At 36.3% G+C, this 13,202-nt stretch overlaps 1 protein-coding gene across 1 annotated transcript in view; it reads right to left on the bottom strand.

Annotated features, from left to right (window-relative positions):
- Positions 1 to 1,126: 1,126 nt before the first annotated feature.
- The window catches only part of LOC107091931 (cytoplasmic dynein 2 heavy chain 1-like), a gene marked incomplete at its 3' end in the record, with an annotated part of 73,990 nt that continues 61,914 nt past the window's right edge, over positions 1,127 to 13,202 (bottom strand). Inside the window, 7 exon segments of the mRNA XM_015386164.1 lie at positions 1,127 to 1,211; positions 2,328 to 2,459; positions 2,695 to 2,748; positions 2,827 to 2,877; positions 2,987 to 3,052; positions 7,763 to 7,852; positions 12,433 to 12,576. Coding sequence (XP_015241650.1) covers positions 1,127 to 1,211; positions 2,328 to 2,459; positions 2,695 to 2,748; positions 2,827 to 2,877; positions 2,987 to 3,052; positions 7,763 to 7,852; positions 12,433 to 12,576 — 622 coding nt within the window.

The raw sequence follows: 13,202 nt of genomic DNA on the forward strand, positions 1-13,202 counted from the left end.
TTTCGTGGACTAATAAAGACGAGACAAAACCAAATGCTTGATTTTACTCGAAGGGAGGGAATGTGGCCACATGATAGCTGGAAAAAACACAACAAACCTGAAGAGACGCGTCGCAGTTCACCACAAAGACATTACGGTAAGTTAACAGAAAGATTGTTGGTGGTTGTTTATAATGTGACATTAAATCAACGGCTATAATGTCCCAATGATAAACTAACTAATGTTGGCTAACTTTCATAGCATTTAGTATCCAGGCTGGCTACGTTACGTTAGCTTCATAGCACGTAGCGACCGTAGCCACTTGTTGATAGCATTGTACAGTACATGTGGACTAACAAAAAATGTTGACAGTCACAAGAAATTAGCTCAGCTAAAGGCTGCTGAGAAGAGACGCAAAATCTTCAGGATGTGAGTATCTTAGACTGTATCCTGGGATTTTTATAATGAAGTTAGCATCACATCTGGTGGTGTTGACTCTGTCAGGACTTTCCTTAACCGACGGTGTTTGCTATGGACCACAGTGGTTGTTTGAAATATTGAAGATAATTAGCTTATTGTGTCAGGTGTTTGGCCGGACTCACTGAGTAGCTTAGATTTGATCTTTGCTTTTGGAGGCACTTATGAGGAAATTATAATTAGATTTCTTTATTAGAAAGGCTGCTGCACATCTGCACAAAAAGTCACATGGGATTGGTATAGGAACTGATGTGGTGTTTTTCTATGGCTGACAAAAAGGGAACTGCTGCTTAACTAAAAATCAGTTTAACTCCTCTTTAACTGCTTTCCATTCTTTTTAATTTGTGTAACTGAAATTGATTGTAGATAAGAGACAGGAAGAAAGTACTTTACATAACTTCATTATGTTCCTTTAAATAGCTAAACAGATAAAGGTAACTTATATTATCAATACTGTTAATATATCCTTGTCAATCACAGCCAACTTGACCTGATTTTAATGCTAATATTGAAGACACAGGAAATATCGATCAAGTTATTTATTGTTGATTTTTTTTTTTCCAAACAATGCAAAATCTGTGGACGATTTTAAAGCAAAGACAAAAACATGCAATTGTTGTTGGCTGTTAAGGTGGTAATAATTGAAAATAAATTAAAAGTTGCTGATAACAAAATTTCTTACCAAGGGCTTGGGAGGCAAAGGTAGTCATGGCGCTTTGCAGGCGGTCAGGTCTTATGGCCTGAACCAACAGCACCTGTGTAAACCACAAAGTGAAGTTGAATTAAAAAAACATCAAGTAGAACAAAAACATGTTATGTACTTTTCTTGAAGAATTAAATGAAAAATTTAAGCAGCTAGACTTTAATATACAACTTGTACAGTAATTGTTAAAAGAAAATACAATTATTGTCACATCATGGGCGTTGAAGAGACATAGTCAACGTCTATAAGCTTAAAATTTCCACAGCAGTGGATTGAAGTAGGGCTGCTTCTTCCAGTTATCATTTTCCCTGTTCTTTTTTAACCTATATAGCGATCTTCCTCTCTTCTCCAAACTCACCTTTTCTGCCACTCTTTCATCAGTTTGTGATTGACAATAACGCTCTTCAGTTGTTACAATCCCCTCAAAAACCTCTCATGGCTTCGAAAATCCCCAAAACTGGAATTGTTTCTAGCATTTTTTTCCCTTCCACATAGCTTTCTTTTTACATGGCAGGACGCTGAACAGCCAACATCTTTAATAATAAACTACTGTATGCACTCCCCATGTGTAGGGAGTCAGTAGCTGCAAAAGGTCAAGTCTCCAGGTTTTCCCACGGCATAATAACAGAACACTTCTGAAGTAAAAATATTTCTTTAAAGTCTAAAAAAAAATTTGGGGTTTTATTATTTCTTACCCAAAATCATACAATATAAATAATAATAACAAGAAAACACTTAACATTTATTACTCTATGTGTATGAATCTATAGATGTTTCACATTTTGTTAAGAGAAGAATTTTGTAATGAAATATGCATAAAATAAAAAAGCCTAAATTTTCAAGATAGTGTAATGTTTGTAGTTGTATGAATGAAATCAACAAGCTCTTGCAAGCTTTACAAGCTTCTTTTCAAGAACATATAGAACCTTAACTAACAATTTCAGATTTTAAATATGACAAGTATTATAGACTTTTTAAGCTGAGTTTTTGCTTTTAAATGAATGGGTTTAGAAACTCCCTAATATTTATTTGCTTTTATTTTTTAACAAGTTACTTGTACAAAGTAAGAAATTCCTGGCCCAACTTTAAGGTAAAGTCAACCTAACAGCTAAGAAAATCTGATTTAATTTCATTATATTCACAGTGAAGAAGCTGAGTGGGAGCTGACCTGCTGGAAAAGACTAATCTTTCTGGTGATGGAAGACGGGATTTCCTGCTCACACTGTGAGCTTTGCATGAAGGACAGCCAAAGGTCTGAGTCACTCAAACACAGAGTCTGGTACAGAGTTGGAAAAGTAGTCTGCAAAGCAAGAGGTGGGGGGGGGAAATACAGGGATGAAAAGCATCACATTAGAGGAGTAGATCTAATAATCAGCTTGAAGAGGTTTCATTTACTCACAAACCTACCATCACATATAAATTCCTTCCATAAAATGTTTTATTTCAGTCTTGTTGAATCAAACACACTATGTTTCTAAATGTTTGGTCGCATTTTTTTAATGAAATTACAAATTATTTAAGTATTATTAGCATACTTTCAAAATGGCCAACGCTGCATGTCTCTCCTGGTCAATCCAAGAAGGGAACTCCTGAAGAGAAAAAGGAAAGCATGAGTCAAAAACAGAAATATTGTCTTATTGTTGAAATGAAATGATATGCATACATACCTCTTTTTTGAACATTTCTCCAACAATGGATCCAATTAAAACTTCCCATTCCTGTAACAAAGACATCAGTTAAAGATTGCATCAGGGAGGGAAAAACACATATGCAATCAAATTACACCTGACTTCAGAGACTCTAAAGAAGGGACAAAAAAATACTCACATTCTCTTGGAAGAGTTCAGAGTACATGCCTTTCACAAAATGCATTGCAAACATCAGCTGGTCGGCCTATGAAAAAGATGGAAATTGATTCATAAAGTCAATGATATACATTCAAAAATGATTGTGAGTTATAAACTAAAATACAGACCAAACAATATGCACATCTTAAGCGACCCTAAACATCATGCATATCCAAAGAGGATTTTATTTCTCAGGATGCAGTGTAGTGAAAAGCTATTAGCTGTGTAAGAGCCCTCCACAGGCTGAAAGTACTGCAAAGGATGCTGCATCATTGCTAAACAGTCCTCTGGTGCACTTACCCTACTGTCTTTCACATCTGCTTGTGAATTAGAATACAGATAGCAGATACAGCCATTAATCTACATGCTTATCCTGCTCCCACACGAAAACTGACAAAGAGATGCTTGATAAGAGATTTCAAATACAAAACCAAACCCCAATATGTTTTCCTAAATATCTCCAATTGATATTTTGAGATCATGTTATACATGGACCAAAGACAGAATGATATAACGACCGGTCACTACAACCACAGTATCCATTTTCTTTTCTGTGTAACGACGCATCAAAACATGGAAATTGGGCACCTATTTACACCCACAGTGAAATACAGGCACACTGCCTCAGTTGGCATGCAAATTTATGTAAATCTAATTTTTATGCACTTATCAAGTAGCTGGCAAGGACAGCTGAATTAAAATTACAACACAGGAGTAATATATGTTAACGCCATGCTTTGAAAAGTGGCAAAGAGTTAGGAGACGTTGTTAATCTAATCACTTAGCTCTAGTCAGATCTCCCTTGTTTTAAAACTAAGTATATGTAGGAGAGAAATGTTCATTTGCATAAAAAATTCCCTCATTGGAGGGTTTATTAATGTTTTGCAACTGTTTGGGAGTGACTCCTCAGAGGAAATGTGCTTTTACATTCCTGTTCTTTATATGCAACTGTGGATCCAATCTGTACATTTCAACAAATAGAGCAAACACCAAACTCCCAGTAGTATTCTAGTGTCAAGGCATTTACTCATCCACTGCTCACACGCTAACAACACAGAACAGATGTGGAACCTTTTGATACAAGTACTTTTTGTTTAGGTAAAGCTGCCAGCTGGGTTTGAAAATATGGCATTTTATTTATAAAGTAAAGCTTTTTTTAATGAGTCAACAAATTGAATTTATTCTTTGGGGGGAAAAAAAATTTTTTTTTTGCTCTCTGTAAAATTCTCTTCAATGAGCTCTCTTAAAGTCGTAGAGGAAATGGCTGTTCCAAACGTTGCATTTCCGAATTCTCCTGAGTGGTGCCCGACTTTACACAAGTGAATGTGATTGGTTGTTTATCAAGTGGGATGGATTGTTGTGGTGTGGAAGGTTCACCAGCATTTTTTATTATCTTGCTAACCAGTTAGCAACTTCATGCTAGTAGGTTCCCAATGGGAAATTACATTGGGAACAAATAGCACTTAGCAAAGACACTGTCAAGGAATGCTGTGGACAGAGGAAACATGCAAGAGGAGTAGAGTTTTGTGCCGGAGGTCATGGATGAGTCTCCTTTATAATACATTTTTTATTTAGAGGGTCTCGCAACGCTGCTAGTTCTGTTAGCTCTACGCCTGCCAAAGACACAGACGTCCATCCCCGTGCACACTGGGACTGAACTCAATGGTACAGTAAATTATTCTTATTTTTTATTTCAACCTTTGCATATATTAGCTGCGACAAATGAATCAAGATGCTATGAACGAAAAAATTTGATTGACAGATGATCGTTGATATATTATTGGCCGAATTTAGGTGTACAAGCTGACGTATAACTAACTGGCCTTCAAAACAACCCCCAAGATTTTAAGACAGGATTTTTTCTTAGAAATAGAAATTTTCTAACTTTGGGACATCATCGTCGATAAATAATACATTTATATACATGTTTAAGCCAGAAGGATTTGACATTTAAATATGACTCCCCTACGAATTTAATAGAGATGCACCCACCCATTTTTTTCCAATCCAATCCGTTACCTGCGCTGATATCAGCTACTATTTGATACCGATACAACTTAACTGTTGAAGGAATGAACTTTATATCTTGCCATATGAGTAAAGGCTTTAGCCTTAACATAAACATTGTTAAAAAAGGTAACAATTGAACACAAGTTATATTATTTATTAAAAAACAAGCAGCAAAAAGAAAGAAATAACACTTCCATGTAAAGTTCACTGAATTGGATCCATGATATTCGATATTAAATCACTGATATCCGATCCGGCTTATTAGCCATAATCAGAGCCAATATTCAATCCAGGTGTTGGATCGGTATATCTCGACTCTTATTTTAGGTGGTATGTAAGAAATCAGTATCAAGTACTTTCTGTCAGTTTTGTCGTATTACACTAGAGCAACCTGTAGTTGAAGCGTTAACGTTTTAAAGCACTTGGACGCTCATTCTCCCAAGCAGATTCCACTCAAATGCAAATCAATGACCCATGTGTTGATTTCCTGGGTCATTGGAATCTGACCATATGAGTTTTGTGTTAAGCCATTTGAATCATGCTGAGACTGCTTGAGTAACCTCTTTGTTCCAGGTAAGATTTGTGTATGATTAGTAGCTTAAACTGCGATGGACTGGCGACCTGTCCAGGGTGTACAATGCCTCTCGCCCATTGACAGCTGGAGAAAGGGCACCAGCACCCCTCGCGACCCCAATTGGGACAAGCGTGTCAGATAATGGATGGATGGATAGTAGCTGAAAGCTCAATCCTCCCCTACTGGTCAGAGACAGATTTTCTCTTCTGACAAATACAGCTTCCTTCATCCCTCTTTCACACCATCAGCCCTCTTTGTTAAAGATCTGAATATATCAATACAGGTTTAAATGTTATCTATAAAATGTATTTGTATCTATAAGTTTTTAATAATTTTTTTCCTTTGATAATTATAGAGTAACACAAGTATAACAAGCTTGTATTGGGCTTAGACTTGCCACTTCTAAGACTCTACCTTGAGTGTCGGAACAGCTTTAACTTGTAAGTATAGTAATTGGTGCAAAAGTTTTTGCAACTCAAAACAGCAAGATAGATCTTTGTTTAAAGCATCTGAATAGTGTATCGACCTTTCTCTAGCCAGCTGACAGGCAGTGTATAATCACATGTATAGCGGGGGGCTGCTCTATTGTAGCCACAGCCTATTCTAGACACAGTCAGGTAAATCTGGCAGTCTTTTCTTTTTTGTAGTAAATCCGTTTACAATAAGGAAAGACAATAAATTGTAGCTTTTAACCCTTTGTACACTTTGATGTCCATAAAAGAACTGACTAAAACGTGAGTTTAGAGTCTCTTCTATCAATTCTAAGTAATTAGGGTGGCATTGTGACGTGGTGGTTATCACCATCGCCTCACAGCAAGGGGGTTCTGGGTTTGAGTCCCAGGGAAACCAGGACCTTTTTGTGTGGCTTGCATGTTCTCCTTGTGTCTGCATGAGCTCTTTCCAGGTTCTCCAACTTCCTCCCACAGTCCACAAACCAGCATATTAGGTTGATTGGACATTCCAAATTGCACTTAGGAGTGAGTGTGTATGGTTGTTCGTCTTAGCGTGACTGTGTGTGTCCCTGGACTGGCAGACCATCCAGGGTGTACCCTAAATCTCGCCCATTGACTACTGGGATAGCCTCCAGTTCCCCCCACAACCCCATTTGTGAATAAGCAGTTACAATAATGGATGGATGGATGAGTAAGCATCATGTATAAGCTTCACATGCCTGGTTTAGTTTTTCTACCTTTACTGTGAATCTCCCACAGGACAAGCTGTGCATCCTACAATTATCTATTCATTAGAACCTGTATATCTCCTTTTCTACTTCATCATCTGTGCTGCACGCTGAAGATGAAAAAAAAACATGCATTAGTTGTTTTCTCTCGGGTAAAAGCTGAGCTGCTGCTGTTAGTTGAATATACATCTATAAGCAACCACCTGAAGTGCTTCAAATTCCCACAACCCCACAGGCAATACATTAACATCCCAACACACACGTAGCACAAACATGTTACATTTAACATTTACTGCCTGATCAATAACTGGGTTGCTCACCTTTGGACCCATTATCAGAGTGTTTGATACAAAGGTTACACTGCAGAAAGGAGTTAATATGTGAGACTATCTGATTGTGTCTTTCACCAACCGCATCTGTAAGAACACTGTTACAGATCCAAGCACGTAAAAAAAAAAAAATGATAAAGGGAGTTGCAGCCTGAGAAGGATGCAATCTCAGTGGTTTGAATGTCACTATGGGCTGAGCAGGACCCTAAGCCCCAGAAGGCTCCCCAGGTGCTGCACAGTGGTAGCCAACTGCTCCCTACAGTAGGTGATGAGTTAGATGCAAAGGACATTTTTCCTTTAAATGCACAAAGCTACTATGACAAATAAAGATGACTTCTGAAATGAGAATATTCAGATATATACCAAAAAAGCACATAGACAGTTTGATCTCTGATTTAAATAGTGACACTACAAAATTTTTTTATATGGTTCAACATTTCTGTGGAAAAGGGAATACTTTATGAATCAACGGCTGCACCTTAAAAAAAGATTCTTCATATAAAAGAAATTTTTAAAAGAACAAAACTTCCACACAGTGCAATCAGCAGGAAGCATCCCTTCAAGTTGCTACCAACTAGTCCCCTGAATAAATAACAGATCTGATTATGGATAATTTCACAGATTTTCAAAGAACCCATTTTATTTTATAACAATGTGTTTTACCTTGAAAAGTGAACGGCAGACATATTCATACACCATAATCTTCAAGTTGTTCTCCAAAGCAGAAATTCTGGCCTCTGTATTTAGGTCCTCCTGAAATGTACATATTACTTTATGGTAAAGTTTGATGTGCATGGATTATCAAAGATGGATTTCTGATATCAGAAGAAATAAAAAATAAAAAAGATTCACACATTGATTCTTTAGGCGTTTTTGAATGCAGCACCAAACATCTGCTGGTCTATAACTAATTCTGGCTTAAAATGTGAGCTGCAACCTAATGAGCATTTTAATGATAGCATTACTTTCAAAATGTGCATTCTCCCTAAGTGTGTCTTGTTTTTCACCTCTTCTACACAGTCTTCTCATTTTTCTAATGAACAAAGAGACAAAATGAAAGAATAATAATAATAATAAAAATGAATTAACACAGAAGAACCTATTAAACATAAAGCTATTTGTTTTTATTACAGTGAGAAAGCACAGTGATAGATACTGTAGAAGAAAGGTGCCTTTTAAATGTTCATGTGTTTACAGAGTTTTTCATATGTGTTAAAACCCTTTAAAGTTTTTCATATTTTGTCACAATAGAACCACCAACTTAATGTAAATGTTTGGATTTTGTGAAATACAAAAAAAAATAAATAAATGCATAAAGCCCTGGTCTTGTGGTAAAAACTACTATAATTCTTTTTCAATGAGTTTCTCCTTTCCACTTTTCTATTAAGACCCAACTGTAGGACTTCTAGTTGTCTTTTCACCAGAGTTTTTGATCTCTACAGCACCTAAGAGTCTCTTTTGGCATTTGGCTGCTTCTCTGATTGGTACTAATCATTTCTTCAGAGGATGGAACTGTTCGTAATTTTTTCCCTGACCTGTCTGCTGTGTTCTTTGCTCTCTTGATGCTATTTGTTTACTAATGATCACAAAAATAACAACTGTGATGTCTTTGCAGAACAGCCAAATTCATATCGACATTACACCTCAGTAGCTCGTACTCTATTCACCGAGGGACTTCTGAAGGTAATAGCTTCCACTGGATTTGATTCAATGTTATCGAGGTAAGAGCGGAAAATACAAATGCAGGGAACAAATTTTACATCTTTATTCATAAAACATAAAATCCCTGGATCCTTTCCCTCTGCTACATCCCACCTTATAAAGTGCAGTGCATGAGAGTGAAAGCCACAGTGTGTTAAATCAACCATGACAAAGTTCGGTCTTTTTCCAGATCTCATGAAACACATGCAGCACATGGCAAAAAATAAATAAAATAAAAAATTTATTTAATATGCCAAACAAGCAAACAACACACTGGAATCAGAGTCTGTAAATTGTTGCACCTATTCTGATCTGAGTCACTGACGGTGTCCAAACACACACGAACACACACGTAACAGCAGTGGCAAGCTGCTGCCATCAGGTGACACTCTTGGATGACAGAGCTGGCTCTGAAAACCCACACAGGATGTCACAAATTAGTAGTCTTCATCTCCCAGGCCTTTGTTTGTGTATCTGTGTGTGTTTGCATGTGTGTGGGTGCAGGTTCTGATTATCACACGGTTTAGGGCTCAGTTTGAAACAAGCAGTGTGACAATCTATGGTGCTCTCATGCTGACCTTCTAGTTTTAAATCTATTACTTTGTTTTTTTCATTCTTTATTTCGTAGCGTCGTCTACTCATTTTATAATCTTTACCCTGCTTTAAAGTTAGTTGTTAAAAAACTAAATAAAGCCAAGCATAAAGGTCTATTTTGCAGCCCAGCTTTAGAGACTGTAAAATATTCTCTGTGGAGAAAATCAAAACTTACCCAAATGTGGAGGTAAAAATGACAAAAAATTGATGTTTTATTGCATTGGAGCACCAGCACAGGTGCATCTTGGTACAGTAAAGTAAGGATTGGAAAATATCTAGCTACATAAAGAAAAAAAAAATTTAATATTGTGAAAAAAAATTATCAATAAGATTGTTGTCACATTTCAGAAACTGAAACTCCATTTATTATATAGATGCATCACAAGTAGAGTAATATATATTTCAATCCTAATCATTTTTGTAACTTTGATCGAAAATGTGAATATCATGAAAGAGTTAAACAATAAAACCTCATGGTTTTACACAAGAATCAGCTACTTAACTCCAAACACCTGTAAAGGTTTCCTAAGTCTATCAAAGTATCTGAGGGGAGAGATTGACAAAATGATGGGAAGCACTGCTGTCTGGGTGGATGTCCAGTCACAGTCTTTCCACAAAAGCTTCCAGTTGAAAAAGCTACTTATTTACATAGAGCTAGATTCAAGTATATTCATAGAAAGTTTAGTGGAAAGTAAAAATTTGTAAGAAATGTGCATCAGCAATAGGGATTACCACAGCCTCTGGAGAATTATCAACCAAAATTCACTCAAGAATTTAGAAGAGCTTCACAAGGAGAGAAATTAAGTGGGAATCGGTCCATCAAAAGTCAATAGAAACAAAGGACTCCTTCACATGGACTTTAAGCATTGTATTCTTTGTTCAAAGTGACTTCTGTATCACAATGTCAGAAGCGTTTTACCTTCTCTGAAAGTCATGTTTTCAGAGGAAACTAAAGATTGCATTTAATGTGAAAAACATTGTCCCAGGATCTACAGGAAGAGTAAAGAGCAAAATAATGCATGTTGTTTGACGTCTAGTGTAAAGTTTCCACATTCAGTGATGATTTGGGGAATAACACTCTGCTGGTGTTGGTCCCCTGGGCTTTTTGGGGTCCACAGTCAACACAGTCATCTATCAGGAAGTGCTTAGAGCACGCCATACTTCCCTCTGCTGACAAGGTCCATGAGATGCTGATTAATTTATTGCTGGCCTTACTGTCAAAGGAGCTAAAGGTGGTTCAATGGCCATAGAGTGACTGCTTGACTGACTTTACTCCAATCCTGAAGTTCATGGAGTTTTGTCAAGAGGAAAATGAGAGAGACAAGACCGAAAAATAAAGACGACCTGAAGCCTGCTAATCAAAACAACCTGGGTTTGCATAACACCTCAGCAGATTCACAGGCTGGTTGCCTCCATGCAGTTAATCATGCAAAAGGAGGTCCCAACAAGTATTCAGAGCATAGAAATGAACATGCTTCACAGAAGCCTAACAATTCTTTATAAAGTCTCCTTTTAAGTAACATTGTGTAATATTCTGGTTTTCTTTAATTGAATTTGGGACAGTTATTTTCAGAATCTATAAGATATAATTAGCAGAATTACATCACTCTATGTGTAATTAATCCATACAAGCTTAAATTCTGAACTGATTGACAAAATATCTTAGCATTTTACAATTGAAAATGTACCCATAGAAACTCAGCATCAAGGTTGTCCCTTTTTCACATAGTAGTTTCTTACAAGACGGTGGCAATAGTTCATCACTTCCTTTAAATTACAAGCAATCTATGACCTTCTGGCAGCCAAAAGTACACCGGTTTTCAAAGTAATCGTTTGACATTGGAACTAAGGTTGAAAAATAAAGCATGAGGGAAATGGAGGCGCTATTGGGGGATGTATTATGTCTGAACCGTTGCCAGGTAACTAGTAGGAGCTTATACAGGATTTAAAGTGCTAATCAGGAAGCTACAGTGATTTCTGTTGTTACTGTGTTTTTTTTCTTTATCTCTCACTACTATTTGACAAAGATAAGCCAGCAACTTCTTCTACTGTTTGGACTTGTTTCTAAGTCCACTGACTGCTCTGCAAACAAGTTTATAAGTCGATTTCCAAAAATGTCCCACAAAGTTGAACTCTCTCTGTTTTAATCAAGCAAATAATAAAACAACTTTCAACTGGAACAATAATATCTATCCTCCTAAACGATATTTATGTGATTTCTTCAGAAGAAAGTCTACTGTTAGTAGAGTTGATTGAATACTGCATCATCCATCATGCTGTCAGGTATATTAATCTGACAGAGGGCTAGCTTGCACTTCAGCTGAATTTTTGAAAAGATGGATTACAGCCAGAGATGCACAATTCGATCGGGCAGAGATCATGATCGGCCAATTTCCCCTCAATTGGTCCTGTTTACTAATAGGCAGGGTGAATATATAACAAAAAAAGTTATTTTCCTTTTCATAAAATACAACAAAAAAAAAACTAAGAACTTCACAAACTCACATTGAATGAAAGCAGATTTTAAAGGTTAGGAACATACGCTATGTAGGACAAACAGGGATGATTTTAGGACTTTTTTTTATTTTCTGTTAGATTTAAAGGAATTCCTCTACCAAAGAACCTCTAATGCAGTTTTTTTTTTTATTTTGTTATTGTCCTAAGAAAGAAAGAGGTTGGAACTGGTCAGTCTAATCTAAAAAAAAAGGAGGAGATCAGTATCAATCAGGAAAATCCTAATAGTTAATCTATGAACAGAACTAATTCTTATTAAACATTAACCAAACAAATCCTCATCATCTAAAACACTTTGACTTAACATGATATGATTCACATTTTGCTGTTTAAGTTATGTTTGGTTTCAGATCTTATTGAGTGTAGCATGTTAGCTGATTTCTCTGCACAATTTCTTTTGAATTGAAGTTTTACTCTGTTTTGTAATGATATGAAGTTTCTCTATTATAGGAAATGGGTGTATGACTGTGTTGATATTGGTACAAATTGATAAAATATTAAAAAAGCATGAAAGGGATTCTTACCTTCTTGGATTGAAGGGCTCTTTGAAAGAGGCGCAAAAAAGAAGCAAGACTGAAGCAGTACATGTTGTTGATCTTTGACAGGTCTGTGATTACAAAATACATCTTGCTGGCACTCTCTGCAAAGGGCAGGTAGGCATCCCTCTCCTAGAGAAATAAAAAAAACATGTTATAGTCGACAACAGAAGGGATGAGACCAAAAACAAGTAGCAAAGAAATTTTACAGGCTGTAGAAAGTTATATAAAACACCACACATTTATGATGATTAAGGAGGCTGATTTGGATGAAATGCAAAATAATGGAACCAAATATTTTAATTAAAAAAAGGATGTGGAGATTAAGAAAAGAACTGGGAGGGCAGCTTGGAGTGTGATGAGGTATAGAATGTAAAAGACTAACAAGAGATTTACAAGAGAAATACAAGAGATATGTAAAAGAAAAAAAAAACAACAACAAGGTAATGCATAAACAAAAACAAGTAAAAGAAAAACAAACATTGGTTCTGGTATAACACTGCTCCCTAGAGGATAATCTGGTACTGCATCGTCAGCGCTCATCTGTGCTTCCCAGTTTCTGTTGACCTTGGTCAGCAGCCATATATGTAAGAAGTTATTGTAAGCAACTTTACCTGCAAACTACATTCAATTTCGGTCCCCCTTTTTTTTTAAAAAAAAGTCAAAAATCAGATTAAATTCCACTTGCATATTTTAAAGGCTTTCAAATGTTTTATTTCAATTTATCCTAACATTTTCTAAAACTTATATACCGTACA

This window comes from Cyprinodon variegatus, unplaced genomic scaffold, assembly GCF_000732505.1.
Source record: "Cyprinodon variegatus isolate N-32 unplaced genomic scaffold, C_variegatus-1.0 Scaffold358, whole genome shotgun sequence".
Lineage (NCBI taxonomy): Eukaryota > Metazoa > Chordata > Actinopteri > Cyprinodontiformes > Cyprinodontidae > Cyprinodon > Cyprinodon variegatus.